A 15,422-nucleotide genomic window follows, 5' to 3' on the forward strand; every position below is an offset into this window, starting at 1 on the left:
GCTCATATTGGTCCATAGGCATCCATGCTCTTTTAGAGAAGCAATTGATAACAATTAAACTCAATAATTAAATGTTTTGGTTCACCAGAAGATTTTAAAGCCAAATCAACATCAAAAAAAAAAAAACTGAGAATCATTTCTTTCCCTTGCAGAATAAATTCAACTCTCAAATATTGTCCCAAGTGGTATTGACCAGCCTGTTCACTTTGTGATCATTTTTTGACCTCTGCACTTGCAATGATTTCCCTTGTACTTGAAAAAAACCTGCCAATTCTATGACACAAATAGGCCTGACTTCAATAGACATACTTTGTGATAATAAAATAAAACTTGTGGGAGGAAAAAGTTGAGTGAGTAAATTCTTAGTGATAGAATATTTAATGCATTATTATTGTCTCAAAAATAAATAAGAGAGGGACCGAGTGATAGACAGTGGGTAGGGTGTTTCCTTGCATGCATCTGACTAAGGTTCCATTCCAGCATCCCATATGGTCCCCCAAGCCTGCCAAGAGTAACTTCTGAACTCAGAACCAGGAGTAACCTCTGAATGTCACCAGGTGTGGCCCCCAAAATAACAATAATAATAATATAATTGAAATAGAATAAAGAATAAGGCACTTATCTTGCAAGTGGCCAACCTGAGTTCAATTTCCAGCATTGTATATGGTTCCCTGAGCACCACCAGGAGAGATTCCTGAGTGCAGGGCAAGGAGAGTAAGCCTGAGCACCAATGATCACTAGGTATGGCCCCAAATCAAAACAAACAAACAAAAAATTCACAGTGGGACTACAGCAATACAGACGGTAGGGTGTTTGCCTTGCATGCAGCTGATCCAAGACTATATAGGCACCCTATACAGTCTTCTGAGCTTGCCAGGAGTGATCCCTGCATGCAGAGCCAGAAGTAAACTCTGAATAGTAACAGATTATGAACCCCCCCACCCCAAAATCTAAACAGCTAATAGTCACCTATTAAGAAAGAGGTGTTCTCGGTTTCTTAGTTGAATAGTAAAATTTATGGTCCTGAACACAAAGCAATACTCTCATAAAAGCTTTCAGACATGTGCATGAGTTTATATTATAATTGTTGCAACTTACAAGAAGCATCCTAAAACAGCTAGAGAATGCCCTTACTCAAAAGCACTCAGACCAGCAACAATTCCCACATGGAAATGAGAACAAGTACATCGCTCGTTGACAAGCTCACATACCCGCTAATCACATCACCCTGATGACTTTAAGAATTTATGTCATCCTGGGGCCCAGAGAGATAGCACAGCAGCGTTTGCCTTGCAAGCAGCCGATCCAGGACCAAAGGTGGTTGGTTTGAATCCTGGTGTCCCATATGGTCCCCAGTGCCTGCCAGGAGCTATTTCTGAGCAGACAGCCAGGAGTAACCCCTGAGCATCGCCGGGTGTGGCCCAAAAATAAAAAAAAATAAAAAATAAAAGAATTTATGTCATCCTGAGACTTCTCAAAGTTCAGTAGGACAGAGGACAACAGTCAACCGCTGTATAAACCTTCTTCTGAAACTTGCAATTGAGGGGGGTTCAGAAATCAGAAAAGACTCATATATATTCTAATAAGGCAAAGAATACTAAAACGAATAAAACTGAGTGCCTGTCAATTATTAGAGCCAGTTATTCTAAAAGTATATCAAAACAGAATGCAACAATCTCATCCAGGGCGTCTTCATTTCTCTCTCTCTCTTTTTTTTTGGGGGGGGGGGAGCTGGGCCACACCCAGTGACACTCAGGGGTTACTCCTGACTATGCGCTCAGAAATTGCTCCTGGCAATTTCCTGTCCATCCTGGGTCAGCCGTGTACAAGGCAAATGTCCTATCACTGTGCTCTGGCCCCATCATCTTTATTTCTTAAACACACTGTATGTCTACTCAGGAAAGTATCTATCTGCTAATTCCAGCAGCTGAGTCTTTACCCTGTTTCTATTTCCTGTTGAATCCACAGTTCAACACAGCCTCATTGCTGAAACCCAACTGAGTTTTTCTCATTTCCTTTCTAACTTCAAATTGTCTAATGGCTAATCTTCTCCCTCAAGGGTGTGAACACTGCCACTCACCACCACCACCACCACCACCACCACCACAATCCTTATTCTCTATCTGAAAATGACTGAACCTGAGGCTAGTCTGTATAATTTGCCCTCCCAATTACCCTCATATCCTCTTACCAATTTACCCTCATAAATCTCTACTGGTACATGGGAGATCTAATCAGATCTACTGGCATTCACTTCATATTGTAAACCATGCAGTGAGTAGAGTCAAAGATAAAGATTTCCTTAAAAGTATAAAAACTTCATAGTCTACACTCATAAAAAAAAATATCCTAGAAATTTAAAACTTAACACTCACATAATCCAAGCACTTGGTACTACAGGGAAGAAAACAGCTCCAATGAGGCCTTAAAAGTGCTTGGGGCAGTATCTTGCACACAGAAAGAACTCAAGAAATGATAGCTTTGGGGCTGGAGAGATAGCATGGAGGTAAAGTGCTTGCCTTGCATGCAGAAGGTTGATGGTTCGAATTCCAGCATCCCTTATAGTCCCCCAAGCCTGCCAGGAGAGATTTCTGAGCATAGAGCCAGGAATAACCCCTGAGCACTGCTGGGTATGACGAAAAAAAAAGGAGAGAGCGAGAGAGAGAGAGAGAGAGAGAGAGAGAGAGAGAGAGAGAGAGAAAGAAGAAAGAAAGAAAGAAAGAAAGAAAGAAAGAAAGAAAGAAAGAAAGAAAGAAAGAAAGACAGAAAGAAAGAAAGAAAGAAAGAAAGAAAGAAAGAAAGAAAGAAAGAAAGAAAGAAAGAAAGAAAGAAAGAAAGAAAGAAAGAAAGAAAGAGAAAGAAAGAAATGCTAGATTTAAAACCAAAGAAAAAACCTGTTTGATGGATTTTCAGTATTTTTAAGGTTGAGCTGTAGAAATACAGAAATTTTATAGCATAATAAATATAGAACCTGTTATTTAAACCTCTTCAATCAAAATATTCTAATTTACAACTTCTTAAAATTTCATAACCCAGTATAACTTAAGACATTATCAGTAATTATTTATGTGAAATTGAATTAAAAAGCTATGACTTTAACTTTCTCATCTGTGACTCAAAGAAGTACTGACCCAAAATCTTACTTTAAAAAATAATTTTACAGAGACAGGCAGGGGCAGGGTGGGGCAAGGAGGGAGACAGGAGGAAAACTGGGGACAATAGTGGTGGGAAATGTGCACTGGTGAAAAGATGAATGATGTATGTTAAGTAAATATAAGAGTGTGCATATAATTTATAACATGAATCCAATGCAAGAATATAGTGTAGTTAAAACATAAGGTAAAAATACAGAGTAGCACCTATGTACCCAAGAGCAGATGAATAGATAAAGAAACTATGGTGGTATAACTATACAATGGTATACTACACAGCTGTTAGGAAAAATAAAGTCATGAAATATGCTTATACATGGATAGATTGGAGAATATTATCTGAGCAAAATGAGTAAGAGAGGGATAGGCAAAATTGATCACACTCATTTGTGGGATATTAAAGAAAGATAATATTAATATATAAGACAATAAAGATGATGGTCAGGAGGACCAGTCCATGGTAGGAAGCTTGACACAAACTTCAGGGATGCATTTAGAGCAGAGAAGTCATCACAATGACAGTAAGAGCTGGAAATGAGGGGCCGGGCGGTGGCGCTAGAGGTAAGGTGCCTGCCTTGCCTGCGCTAGCCTTGGATGGACCGCGGTTCGATCCCCCGGCGTCCCATATGGTCCCCCAAGCCAGGAGCGACTTCTGAGCGCATAGCCAGGAGTAACCCTTGAGCGTCACCGGGTGTGACCCAAAAACCAAAAAAAAAAAAAAAAAAAAAGAGCTGGAAATGATCACTCTGGACAAGACCTAAGTGCTGAAAGGGATAAAGTGATAGATATTACTGCTTCAGTAACAATATTGCAAACCACAGTGTCTAAAAGGAAAAAAAAGGGAGAGACAGAGAGAAAGAGAGAAAAAAAAGTGAAGTGAATGGCATCAAGGCCGGCTGGGGTAGAGAGGAGGAGGGAAACTGGGAACATCACTGGAGGGAAATTGTACTGGAGAAGGGATGGATGTTGGATATTGCATGATTAAAATTCAATATGGTCAACTTCATAACTGTGTATTCATGGTGATTCAATTAACAAATACTTATTTAAAAACAGAGTAACACTGATATAATTGTCAGAAAATCTAACTAAAATAAAGAGGAAATTGTATTGAAAATAAAAAAGAATACAGGGTAGCTAAAATATCTCTACTTGTAGCATTTTAAACAGAAAATATGATAAAAAGTAAACTAGTGAAATTTTATTAGTGTACAAGAATAATTTGTCACATTTATATAATATTATCAAAGAGGAAAAGTTATGCCATACACTGAATAATCAATATCTAGAATTTTTCAAAAGAATCATTTGGATCCTGGCATCCCATACGGTCCTCCATGCCCGCCAGGAGCGATTTCTGAGCAGAGAGCCAGGAGTAACCCCTGAATGTTGCTGGGTGTGACCCCCTCCCTCCCAGAAAAAGAGAATCATTTGGGCACATATACACTAATAGATAATTTGGACCTGGGAATCTGCATCATCGGGTTACAGGGCCGCAGCCACAAATGCATGTATGAATCAAAGTGTTTCTCTTATCATAATTCTATCATGCTATCATTCAACTAGCAAATATTTCTTTTTTTTTTTTTTTTTTTGTGGTTTTTGGGTCACACCCGGCAGTGCTCAGGGGTTATTCCTGGCTCCAGGCTCAGAAATTGCTCCTGGCAGGCACGGGAGGACCATATATGGGACGCCGGGATTCGAACCGATGACCTCCTGCATGAGAGGCAAACGCCTTACCTCCATGCTATCTCTCCGGCCCCTATTTCTTAAAGTTTATAAGCAAGATCCTATAAAGGAAGAAAGTAAGAAAAAACTTGGTTTCTGGTCTCAAAGATAGTTGACATTTAGAGTTTACACAGAATCAAGATACCCAATCTACAATAATTTATATACAAAAGGGACCTGTTTTACTAGCAGTCTAGGGGACAAAGTGGGGAGGCATAGGGTGCATGATGGGAACAGGAGCAAAATGGAGAACAACACGGGTGACGGGAATGGCCCTAATTTACTGTCACTATGTGCCCGAAACACAATTGTGGAAGACCTGTAATGCAAATTGGTTACAATAAAAAGTAAAAAACAAAATTAAAAACAAAGGAGAGGCGAGAGAGAGAGAGAGAGAGAGAGAGAGAGAGAGAGAGAGACAGAGAGAGAGAGACAGAGAGAGACAGAGAGAGACAGAGAGACAGAGAAAGGGAGGGAGGGAGGGAGGGAGGGAGGGAGGGAGGGAGGGAGGGAGGGAGGGAGGGAGGAGAAGGGAGGGAGGGAGGGAGAAGTAGAATGCCTGCACCAGAGGCAGGCAGGAGAGGGTGGGTGGGAGGAACGATGACATCAAGGAGAGTGAGAGGGAAAACTGTTGACATTGGTGGTGGGAAATGTGCTCTAGTGAAGGTGGTTGTACATAGTAGGACTGTAATTCAATCATGAACAACTTTATCTGTGGAAAAAAACTACTATGAGCAACCTTGTAAACATGGTAGTTAAATAAAAATATATATTTAAAACAAAGATTTTACAAAGGCTGCCAGGATGCTTTATAATTCATCCTCCTAAGCCAGATTTGATCAGCCAGCTTATCTTGCTTCATATCCACACCTGAAGAACTACTTAGTAACTATAATTCATAACAAGCTAATTCTAAAACAAAGTACATTTCCAGCCTGTCACATCCTCAAGAATTAGTGCATACACTGCTCAAGTGATAGAATTGGTTTAAAGTTTGTTAAAAAAAAAAAAAAAAGCATCAGTAGGGTCATAAACAGCAAAACAACACAGTAATTAATTCTCATTTGTCTGTGGTCAAAATTCACTGAATATAAATCACAAAAGGATAAAGGAAAAGATATTAATAAATTAAGCTAAAACAAGTAACTGGAAACCCAACCTAGTTTTTTAAGGCACCACAATTTTCAAAGTTGTTCACATCTTAATGAGCAGCTAAGATTTAATTAATAAACTTAAAACCATTTAATTTAGTCACATCATCCTTTAGTCATTGTGTTATTTTAACCCAAATCCATTTTCTTCCCCTTGTTTATTTTTTTTTCAAAACCTAACATTTAAAAATTCCTTAAAATTGTTCAGTTATAAATCTATAAAATTATTTGGAGGCCTGCTCATTTATTTGGGTCAGGCTAAGGCAGCTAACAAGTTAGAGACAGAGATAAATGAAGACGAAAGTATATAATAAATTAAAATTCAACAACAAATCATTTAATCTTTGACCTCTGTGTTGATGATGGCTCTAGAAACAGTAAAATATTGACTATTAGCGTGAAATTGTAATGCCACGAAAGCGTAGCTGTCCAGCACATCTCACAATAATTACAATTTGCTAGATAAGTAAGAAAACAGTACCAGCTCTTTATCTAGTACCTCAAGAGGGAAATCCTTTATGCTGACATCTACAAAAGACTGGCAGTAATGAGGATCCATGTAAATCAAACTGTCATCTACAAGGACAAAACAGAAGACAAGTAATTCAAAAAACACCATATTATTACACTGCTTACAATCCAATTTCTATGTAGAATAGCTGGGAAAAAAAAAAAAAGCTGGGATGATAACAGCTTGCCAGACTGATATTCATTGACTAAAACATAGGTTTGCACAGGACAGATTAAATCTTGCATAATCAAATATGCCTGTATAAGCAGAATTTTTATAAAGTGATGAGGCTGTCATTTAATTTTTGGTGATAAAATTACTTTCACAAACACACAATTAGATTCTACGGTTTGTATATGAAAAATGGATCACGCTACTTTCTCTTGACAGGGAGAGCATATTGCTTGTCATCTGATTATCAACTAGCACCACCAAAACTGGCAAAAAAAGTAAATATGTAAATAGCAAACTGCCAGACGAGAGCATCAATGTCTTGGGAAGTTTAGTGAAATAAATTATGCCTTGTTTATGCAATAACAGAAATTAAACATACATTTTACAGAATCCAATTATGTTGTGGACCAAATGACAAATGAGGCGCTAGGTCAGGACTGATGAATTTACAAGGTGCTCATTTTGCTCTGTTAATTTATCACTGGGTGTCCAGAAGATACAATATTAACTTTCTGACTTGTGAAAGAAAACAATGGGAAAAAAAAACAAAACATACATTTTACTAAGTCACTAACCTTGAAATCCGGCAAAGTAATATGACTGTTTAGGTTTGCCGCCTATAATCCCCACACAATATTCCAGGCTTAAAATTCCCTGTTAAGAAGAAATTAATCCAGGTTTAGAGATGAAAGGCAAGTGCAATTATTCAAAATAAGCAAAATTGTTTCTACCAGTAACAGTAGCTCCCAAATTTTTACTTCTAGTCTTATTTCTATTATAATGGCCCCATGTTGTGAAATCCTTTAGTCTACTAATCTCTCAACATTAGCATGAGCAAATCAAAGCATTCTCATCAGCTCCTCATGAACATTATAAGCAGATGGATAGTGTCACCACATTAAGAGAATAAAACTCCACTGGGAGTTACATGAGTTACATGCCTTACAAACATGAAGACCTGGGTTTAATTTATGACATCACAGAAATATACAAATGAAGGTCCATGCAACTCAGGTAGACTAAGCCCGGCCTAGGCCCTAGCTCCCAGTGTCACTAATGCTTGAATCCATTGCCATCTGAGAGCCATGTGCCTCTGCTGGGCTGGGAGACCAGCTGCCAGGGCCCCAGCCCTGGAACATTCGCAGGCCTTATGAAAGAGATTTTCCCCTCCTCATAAGCCCTTTTCTCCCAAACCTTCTTAGTCAACCATGATACCATAATGCTCATAATTGTGCCTCTAGAAAAGAAATCGTGATTCACATGACACAATGAATAATATTACATAGTATTATACTCCCCATACAGTGCTCATTACTATAACACATATCTTCAAGAATGCTCTTTATGGGGCCGGGCGGTGGCGCTGGAGGTAAGGTAAGCCTTACCTGCGCTAGCCTAGGAGACGGACCGCGGTTCGATCCCCCGGTGTCCCATATGGTCCCCCAAGCCAGGAGCGACTTCTGAGCGCATAGCCAGGAGTAACCCCTGAGCGTCACCGGGTGTGGCCCAAAAACCAAAAAAAAAAAAAAAAAAAAAGAATGCTCTTTATACAATCTATTTCAGGTAGCCTTTCCCCAAACCCCACCAAGAGTGATTTCCTGAGCACAAACCAGGAGTAAGAGTTAATTTACAACAAAGGAGCATGGGGCCTGGGGAAATAGCACAGCGGTGTTTGCCTTGCAAGCAGCCGATCCAGAACCAAAGGTGGTTGGTTCGAATCCCGGTGTCCCATATGGTCCCCCGTGCCTGCCAGGAGCTATTTCTGAGCAGACAGCCAGAAGTAACCCCTGAGCACTGCCGGGTGTGGCCCAAAAACCAAAAAAAAAAAAAACAAAAAAAACAAAAAAACAAAAAAAAATGCTTTCTATAAATGATCCTGGGAAAACCGAATCACTACATGCAAAAGAAGAAAACTAGAGTACACACTATGCAGACATTAACTCAAACTGGATTGCAGGCTTAGATGTTACAACATGATTCATTATCCAGATTAAAATACGTGTAAAAACACTCCATGATACTGGCTTCCATAATCATCAATTCAACTTAAGCAACAGAGAAACAACAGACAAAAATAAACAAGTGAGATCACAAACTAAAAAGCTTCTTCACTGTAAAGCAGATGATCTCTGAAACAAAAGTCATACTACTGGGAGAGAAATATCTCAGACTTAAACAAAGAGCTAAGATTCCCCATAAACTCAACAACAGAAAACAAATAATCCCACTAAACACACAGGGAGACGAGCTGGAAACTTCTCCAAAGAAGACCTATAGATGGACAACAGGCATATGAAAAGATGCTCTGCATCACTGATTATTGGGAAATGCTTATCTAAATGACAATGAGCTGTCATCCCACACCTGAGAGTACAAAATAACAATTATGAGAGTCAAAAACAAAGGCAGGACAAGCACTTATCTAACATCTGGAGGTCTGCATCTGAACCCCCACAACCCCACATTATTCCAGCATTTCTGGGTATGCCCCACAGCACTGTTGGGTGTGGCCCAATGGTGCCCAAACACCAGTAGGGGTGGCCTCTATTTAAATTAAATAAATAAAAAGCCATAATTTTAAAAAAATACCAAGTGAAAATACAAAGAAGTGAACATTTATTCACTGCTGGTCAGATGCAAACTAGCTCAGCACCCTTTTCTATGGAAAAAGTATCAAGAGTTCTCATAAAATTTAAAATAGAACTACCATAAGATACAGAAATTCTACAACTCGTTATCTAACCAGAACATAAGAACATTAACTCCAGACACAGGGCCACGCTAAGTAAAATCAGTTAGAAGGGAAACAGTCCAGTAGCATTAAAGTGATCTCACTCATGGGTGGACCATAAAAAAAAAAAAAAAAAAAAAAAAACAAGGAACGTCAGTCAGGTAAATGAAAACAAACCTGAACAATACAGAATTGAGGTTGGGTGAGGGGAAGGTAGAAAGAGGGGGTGTCAATGAAAGGGTCCAACGGGCAATGACAGAAGGATACTGGCACTCTGATATTATTAAGTTAGGTGTAGTAATAATGCATTCTTAAGGCAAATAAATATACTCTGATAAACCAATGTTATCACAATGAAAACATATGGTACAGAGGATATGGTGATCACCTTAACCAAGATTTAATCCCCAATATTGCATAGGATCCCCCAAACAATGCATAGGGCCTTGTTTGTAATGTAAACAATGAGCACGAATGAGGTGGCACAAAACTCCTCACCTTCCAAAAAAAATGTCAAAAAATATTAGTGGCCAGAGTAATATTATAGAAGTTAGGGATTTTGCCTTGCACACAGCCAACTCCACATCCCATATGGCCCTCTGAGCACCACCAGGGGTAATCCTGAGTGCTGAACCATGTGCAACCCCTGAGCCCTACTAGGTGTGGCCCCAAATAAAGCACTAAAAATATTAGCTAGTACAGCCTCATACTCAATGCAATATTTTCATCAGTATTTTTGAAATATTAAAAGTCTCTTGTGGTAAATAAATAAATAAATAAATAAATAAATAAATAAATAAATAAATAAATAAAGTTTCTTGTGTTCGTTTTCAATGAACTCTGGTCTTAAAAAGCAAACTAAAAAAAAGAATTTTTTTTTTTTGGTTTTTGGGTCACACCCAGCAGCACGGGGGGGGGGGGGTGTAGTCCTGGCTCTAAGCTCAGAAATCGCTCCTGGGGGGCTCAGGAGACCGACCATATGGGGTGATGGGATTTGAACCACCATCCTTTTGCATGCAAGGCAAATGTTTTTTCTCCATGCTATCTCTCCGACCCCTAAAATTATTTTCTAATCAATAGCAATCACTTAACAAATTTTGTGTGCTATTTTCTTGGAATGAATGTAAATACTAATAAAAACGATTTAATCCAGTGAAAATTAGAATATTCATTAAGTTCTTTCATATATCTCTCTGCATGTATTCTCAGCAGAACTCTATTTAGGTTGGGGGAAATAATACTATATCTTGCAAAGATCCAGTGAAAACAATTCATATGATGGAGGGGATGTTACTCTGATGGTGGGATTGGTGTTGGAACACTGAATGTCAGAAATAACTGTATTATGAGCATGTTTGTAACATCACATGGCCAAACTGAGTTTGATTCCCCGGCATTCCATATGGCCCCCTGTTCCCCCCAGGAGTGATTCCTGAGCTCAAAACCAGGAGTAACCCCTGAACACTGCCAGGTGTGGCCCAAAAATAAAACCAACAAAAGTTATTCACACTTTGTCTCACTACAAAATTCACTCAGGGAAATACTGAAACAGTCTGCCACTTGATAAATATATCAATATCACTGAAGACCAGAGACCTTGGTTAGATAAAATGTGCCTAGAGTCATGTTCCACCAAAAACAAGGATTTAGGTACAGAAGTTGGTTCCAAGATTGCTTCCGTTTCTAAACTATTAGGGTGACAATGGGTCACACCCAGAAGTGTTTGTGGACTACTCCTGTACTTGTGCTCAGAAGATACTCCCAGTGTTGCTCAGAGGATCATGTGGTGCTGGGGTTCTAACTCGAGTTAGTCATATGCAAGGTAAATGCTTTAATTCCTATAATATCTCTCCATCCTGTTTCTAATCCTATCTAGTAAAAGGGCAGAGGTGAGATGGTTCAGATTAGATAAGAGTTGATCTGGGGCCAGCCAGAGCCATGTACAATGGGGTAAGGCACTTACTTTGCACGCAGTTTACCCAGGTTTGATCCCCAGCATCCCATAGAGCGATCCCCAGCATATGCCAGAAGCAATCCCTGAGCACAAAAACAGGAGTAACTCTTGAGTTACTCACACTGGGTGTGGCCCAAAAACAAAAAAATAATAATTAGAGCTGACCAAAGTTCATGACTAGAACATGACAACATGCAGAAGTGTCTTAAGTCTTCAGTGGATTCTCACAATGAAATATACTTCTCAGAAAGAAGCATCAAGTTGCTGAATCTCCCAGGTGAACCAGTCCTGACTAAGAAATCTGGAACCTTCTCAGAATGGGTACCCATAGATTCCCCCTGCCCCACATACAAACTCCTGGCTCAGTCACACCAGACACTTTCCAGCATCGAAACAGCCCAGCTCCACAACTGAGCCTTATCAAGTCCTCAAATCTTCCAACTTCTAGTGAGCACAGCCACACATGCAGTTGTGCTACCTCCAAATTTCAAAGTACTGAAAGCCCAGTAAAAACCAAGAAGAGAAACTAGAAGAAAATTCAAACTAGAAGAGATTTTCTCTTTTGGTTTTTTTTGTTTGTTTGTTTTTGTTTTTGTAGTTAGGTTTATTGGGAAACACCCATTGGTGTTCAAGACTTTACTCCGGGCTCTGTGCTTGGATGCAAAATTCATCACCTTTTTGTTCCCAGAACAGGTCTTTTTAACTAGTTAATATGAAGACAACAAAATTGGGACCTGTACCCATACCATCAAGTAATCATTTTCACCTCTTATTGACCTTTTAGTCACAGAGAAAACAAATTATTGATGGTAAATCATAAAAAAAAAAATCAGGCTGTTATTTTAAAAAAGCATGCAAATATAGCTTACTGTGGGTTTTATAAATAGGCAGAGGGTTTTGGTTTTTTTGTTTTGTTTTGTTTTGGGGTCACACACGGCAGTGCTCAGGGGTTAGTACTGGCTCTACGCTCAGAAATCCTCTTGGCAGGCTCCGGAGACCATATGGGATGCCGTCCTTCTGCATGCAAGGCAATCGCACTACCTTCATGCTATCTCTCTGGCCCCGGAGGTGTATTTAAAAAAAAAACACAGAGATAAAAGAATTTAAGAACGGGCCTGGAGAGATAGCGCAGCAGCGTTTGCCTTGCAAGCAGCCAATCCAGGAACAAAGGTGGTTGGTTCGAATCCCGGTGTCCCATATGGTCCCCTGTGCCTGCCAGGAGCTATTTCTGAGCAGACAGCCAGGAGTAACCCCTGAGCATCGCTGGGTGTGGCCCAAAAACCAAAAAAAAGAAGAAGAAGAAGAAGAATATAAGAACTATTGCCACATCACCTATTATAACTATTGTCTCTGTGTCTCCATAATTAACTACAAAGATAAAAAAAAAGACTGTACTCTTCAAAACACATCTATTTTTATAGCATTGAAACTTAAAAATCTCATATATTTACTATCTACAGTCATAAAAAACATCATTACTCATCTTAGAGATAAGAGGACTAGAGCTGTGATTTTCATGTTAGTCATATCTGCTTTAAAATAAACAAGAGGGTCAGAACGATAGTCCAGGAGGTAGGGTGTTTGTCTTGTAAGGAGTCAACCTGGGTTCAATGTCTGGCATCTCATATGGTTCCCTGAGCCTGCCAGAAGTGCTTTCTGAGCACAAAGACAGGAGTAACCCCTGAGCACTACTGGGTGTGGTCCAAAAACCAAAAATTAAAGTATAAAAATAAAAATAAACAAACAAGAAATAATGAACCCCTTAACACTTACATTCCTGTAAACCAATATTAACTCAATAAAAGAGATTAACGAAAAACTGAACACCTGTTTCATACCTTTACAAACTCCAAGTAGTCAACATTGGTTCTTTCTCCACCGAGTCTGACAGGAACTAGAATAATAACCGCTTTGTCATCTCTGTTATCAGAGGCCATCGAGGGACACTGCCTTTCAATTACATCAGAACTGTAAACTGAGAAAAGCATAATTCATGGTTATCAAATTTTATTTAAAAATTTTTCACACATACACACATACACACATGTCAGCTGGTCTCTGATGCAACAACCCAAGCTTCCACTATCTCACCACACTTTCCTGCTTCAACTGACTCATTAGACACAATAGGTATTTATAGTATTTGTAATGTAATATGATACTAATTGAGTGACAACTTGCTGGATTTTAGCAGTCAACAAAGCAAAAATCCCTGCCATTGGAAAGCCTAACCTCTAATACAGGGAAATGGAGACTAGCTGGATATTATACAGCAGATTAGAATAGAAGCTTTGAAGAAAAACAGAAGACTGAAAGGGGCCTCACTATGGTGGTAAGGGAAGGTCTCAGGAGAAACTATCACTTCAAACAAGACTTTAAAAAAAAAAAGTAAGAAACTGAGTAACTAACTGTAGGTCTGGGGAAAGAGGAAAGGGATTATTGCAGTCAGAAAGATCAGCAAACACCCAAGTCTTGAACCCTAGGTTGAACCCCAGCTGGCAGGCTCTAAGAACAAGAGGGCAGAAACTCTCGAGGAATGAGGAAATGAAACTAAGGAAGTAAAACTTCTAGTGGGTAGAAGGGGGATAAAGACAGACAAAACAAGCTCCGAAAGGCCATGCAAAGACTTTGATTTCACTTCATAACAGAAAGCTGCTAAAGGGTTTATTGTTATTGTTACTGATTTAAGAAAAAAATGGAATGTCCTGAACTGATTCATAATTAGTCAGCCTGGCTCCCATGTTGATAAGACTGTAGAGACACAGGGATGGGAGGCACCATGAAGACAATTAGACGGCCACTGCTGGACTCCGGTGAGAGACCACTAAGGGAACTTGAACAAACACAGGAGCTGTGGAGGCAGGGCTTGGGCATGGACAGTCACCTGGAGGCCGTAATAGTGATCAGCTTAGAAAGAAAGAACTGCCTAAGGAGGTCAATGAAAGAGAAGAGAAAAAAGGAGGTGCGAAGGAGGACTTGAAAGATTTGAAATAAACAAAGACATGGTGTTAGTTTATACCCTGCTTTTACCCAAAACAAAGGCAGTCCCTCAACTTCCTCTTTCTTTTTACCAAGCCCTTCCACTTGTAAAAGTTCACCTGGATGTCTCTTGACTCTTCCCCTCCCAGTTGAATTTGTACTGGTAGAATAAAGAGAGGTTTCGGGTTCAGCTTGGTGCACTAAGTGAGACAACAAAACAAGAAGCAAACCAACTCCATGATTCTCTCCTGACTGGCTTGGTTTATTCATTCTTTGTGGCTAACCTGCTTCAGATCTGTTCATCTGGGGTTTGGAAATACGGTGCATCGGGTTATTTCACAACACAGAAGACTAAAGAAGGAAAAAGTATCGACTGAAGGCCTGGGAACTCATGCTAAATCTGAGCAGCAGTTCACAGACCAGGAAGCAAAGATGATGAGCAGGCAGATAAGATCTAGAAGGGGCTTGTAACTTGGAGTTGAGATTTGTCAGAAGTAAAGACATGATACTAAATGAAAGCATGAGAGAGAGAGAGAGAGAGAGAGAGAGAGAGAAGAGAGAGAGAGAGAGAAGAGAGGGAGAGAGAGAGAGAAGAGAGGGAGAGAGAGAGGAGAGAAGAGAGAGAAGAGAGGGAGAGAGAGAGAGAAAGGAGAGGGAGAGGGAGAGACAGAGGGAGAGAGAGAGAGAGAGAGAGAGAGAGAGAGAGAGAGGTCTACTCACAGGGGTCTCAAACTCGCGGCCTGCGGGCTGCAAACGGCCCTCTGTACAACATTTTCTGGCCCTGCCCTAGAGGAATCTTTGTTTTGTTTTGTTTTGTTTTAGTTGTTTGGGTCACATCCTCCAACGTTCAAGGCTTACTACTGACTTTGCACTCAAGGATCACCCCGACTTTGCCACCTGCAGTCCCCAGGTAAATTGAGTTTGAGACCCCTAGCATTACCACATATCAGCAAACTGAGCAATTGGCAAGAAAAGGGAGAACAGCAAAGGAAATGGTGCAAGAATGCAGAGAAAGGGAGATGGAAATTCCAAATAGAGCTAT

General features: G+C 39.8%; 1 protein-coding gene across 2 annotated transcripts in view; it reads right to left on the reverse strand.

The window, feature by feature from the left end:
* ATG4C (autophagy related 4C cysteine peptidase) overlaps positions 1-15,422 on the reverse strand; it is an 88,676-nt gene that overhangs the window by 24,808 nt on the left and 48,446 nt on the right. For both annotated transcript variants that reach the window (XM_049774413.1, XM_049774412.1), the window contains exons 7-9: positions 13,240-13,376; positions 7,292-7,370; positions 6,531-6,607 (exon numbers count right to left, since the gene is read on the reverse strand). In XM_049774413.1, coding sequence (XP_049630370.1) covers positions 6,531-6,607; positions 7,292-7,370; positions 13,240-13,376 — 293 coding nt within the window. The remainder of the gene's footprint in view (positions 1-6,530; positions 6,608-7,291; positions 7,371-13,239; positions 13,377-15,422) is intronic.

Source organism: Suncus etruscus, chromosome 6, assembly GCF_024139225.1.
Source record: "Suncus etruscus isolate mSunEtr1 chromosome 6, mSunEtr1.pri.cur, whole genome shotgun sequence".
Taxonomy (NCBI): Eukaryota; Metazoa; Chordata; class Mammalia; order Eulipotyphla; family Soricidae; genus Suncus; species Suncus etruscus.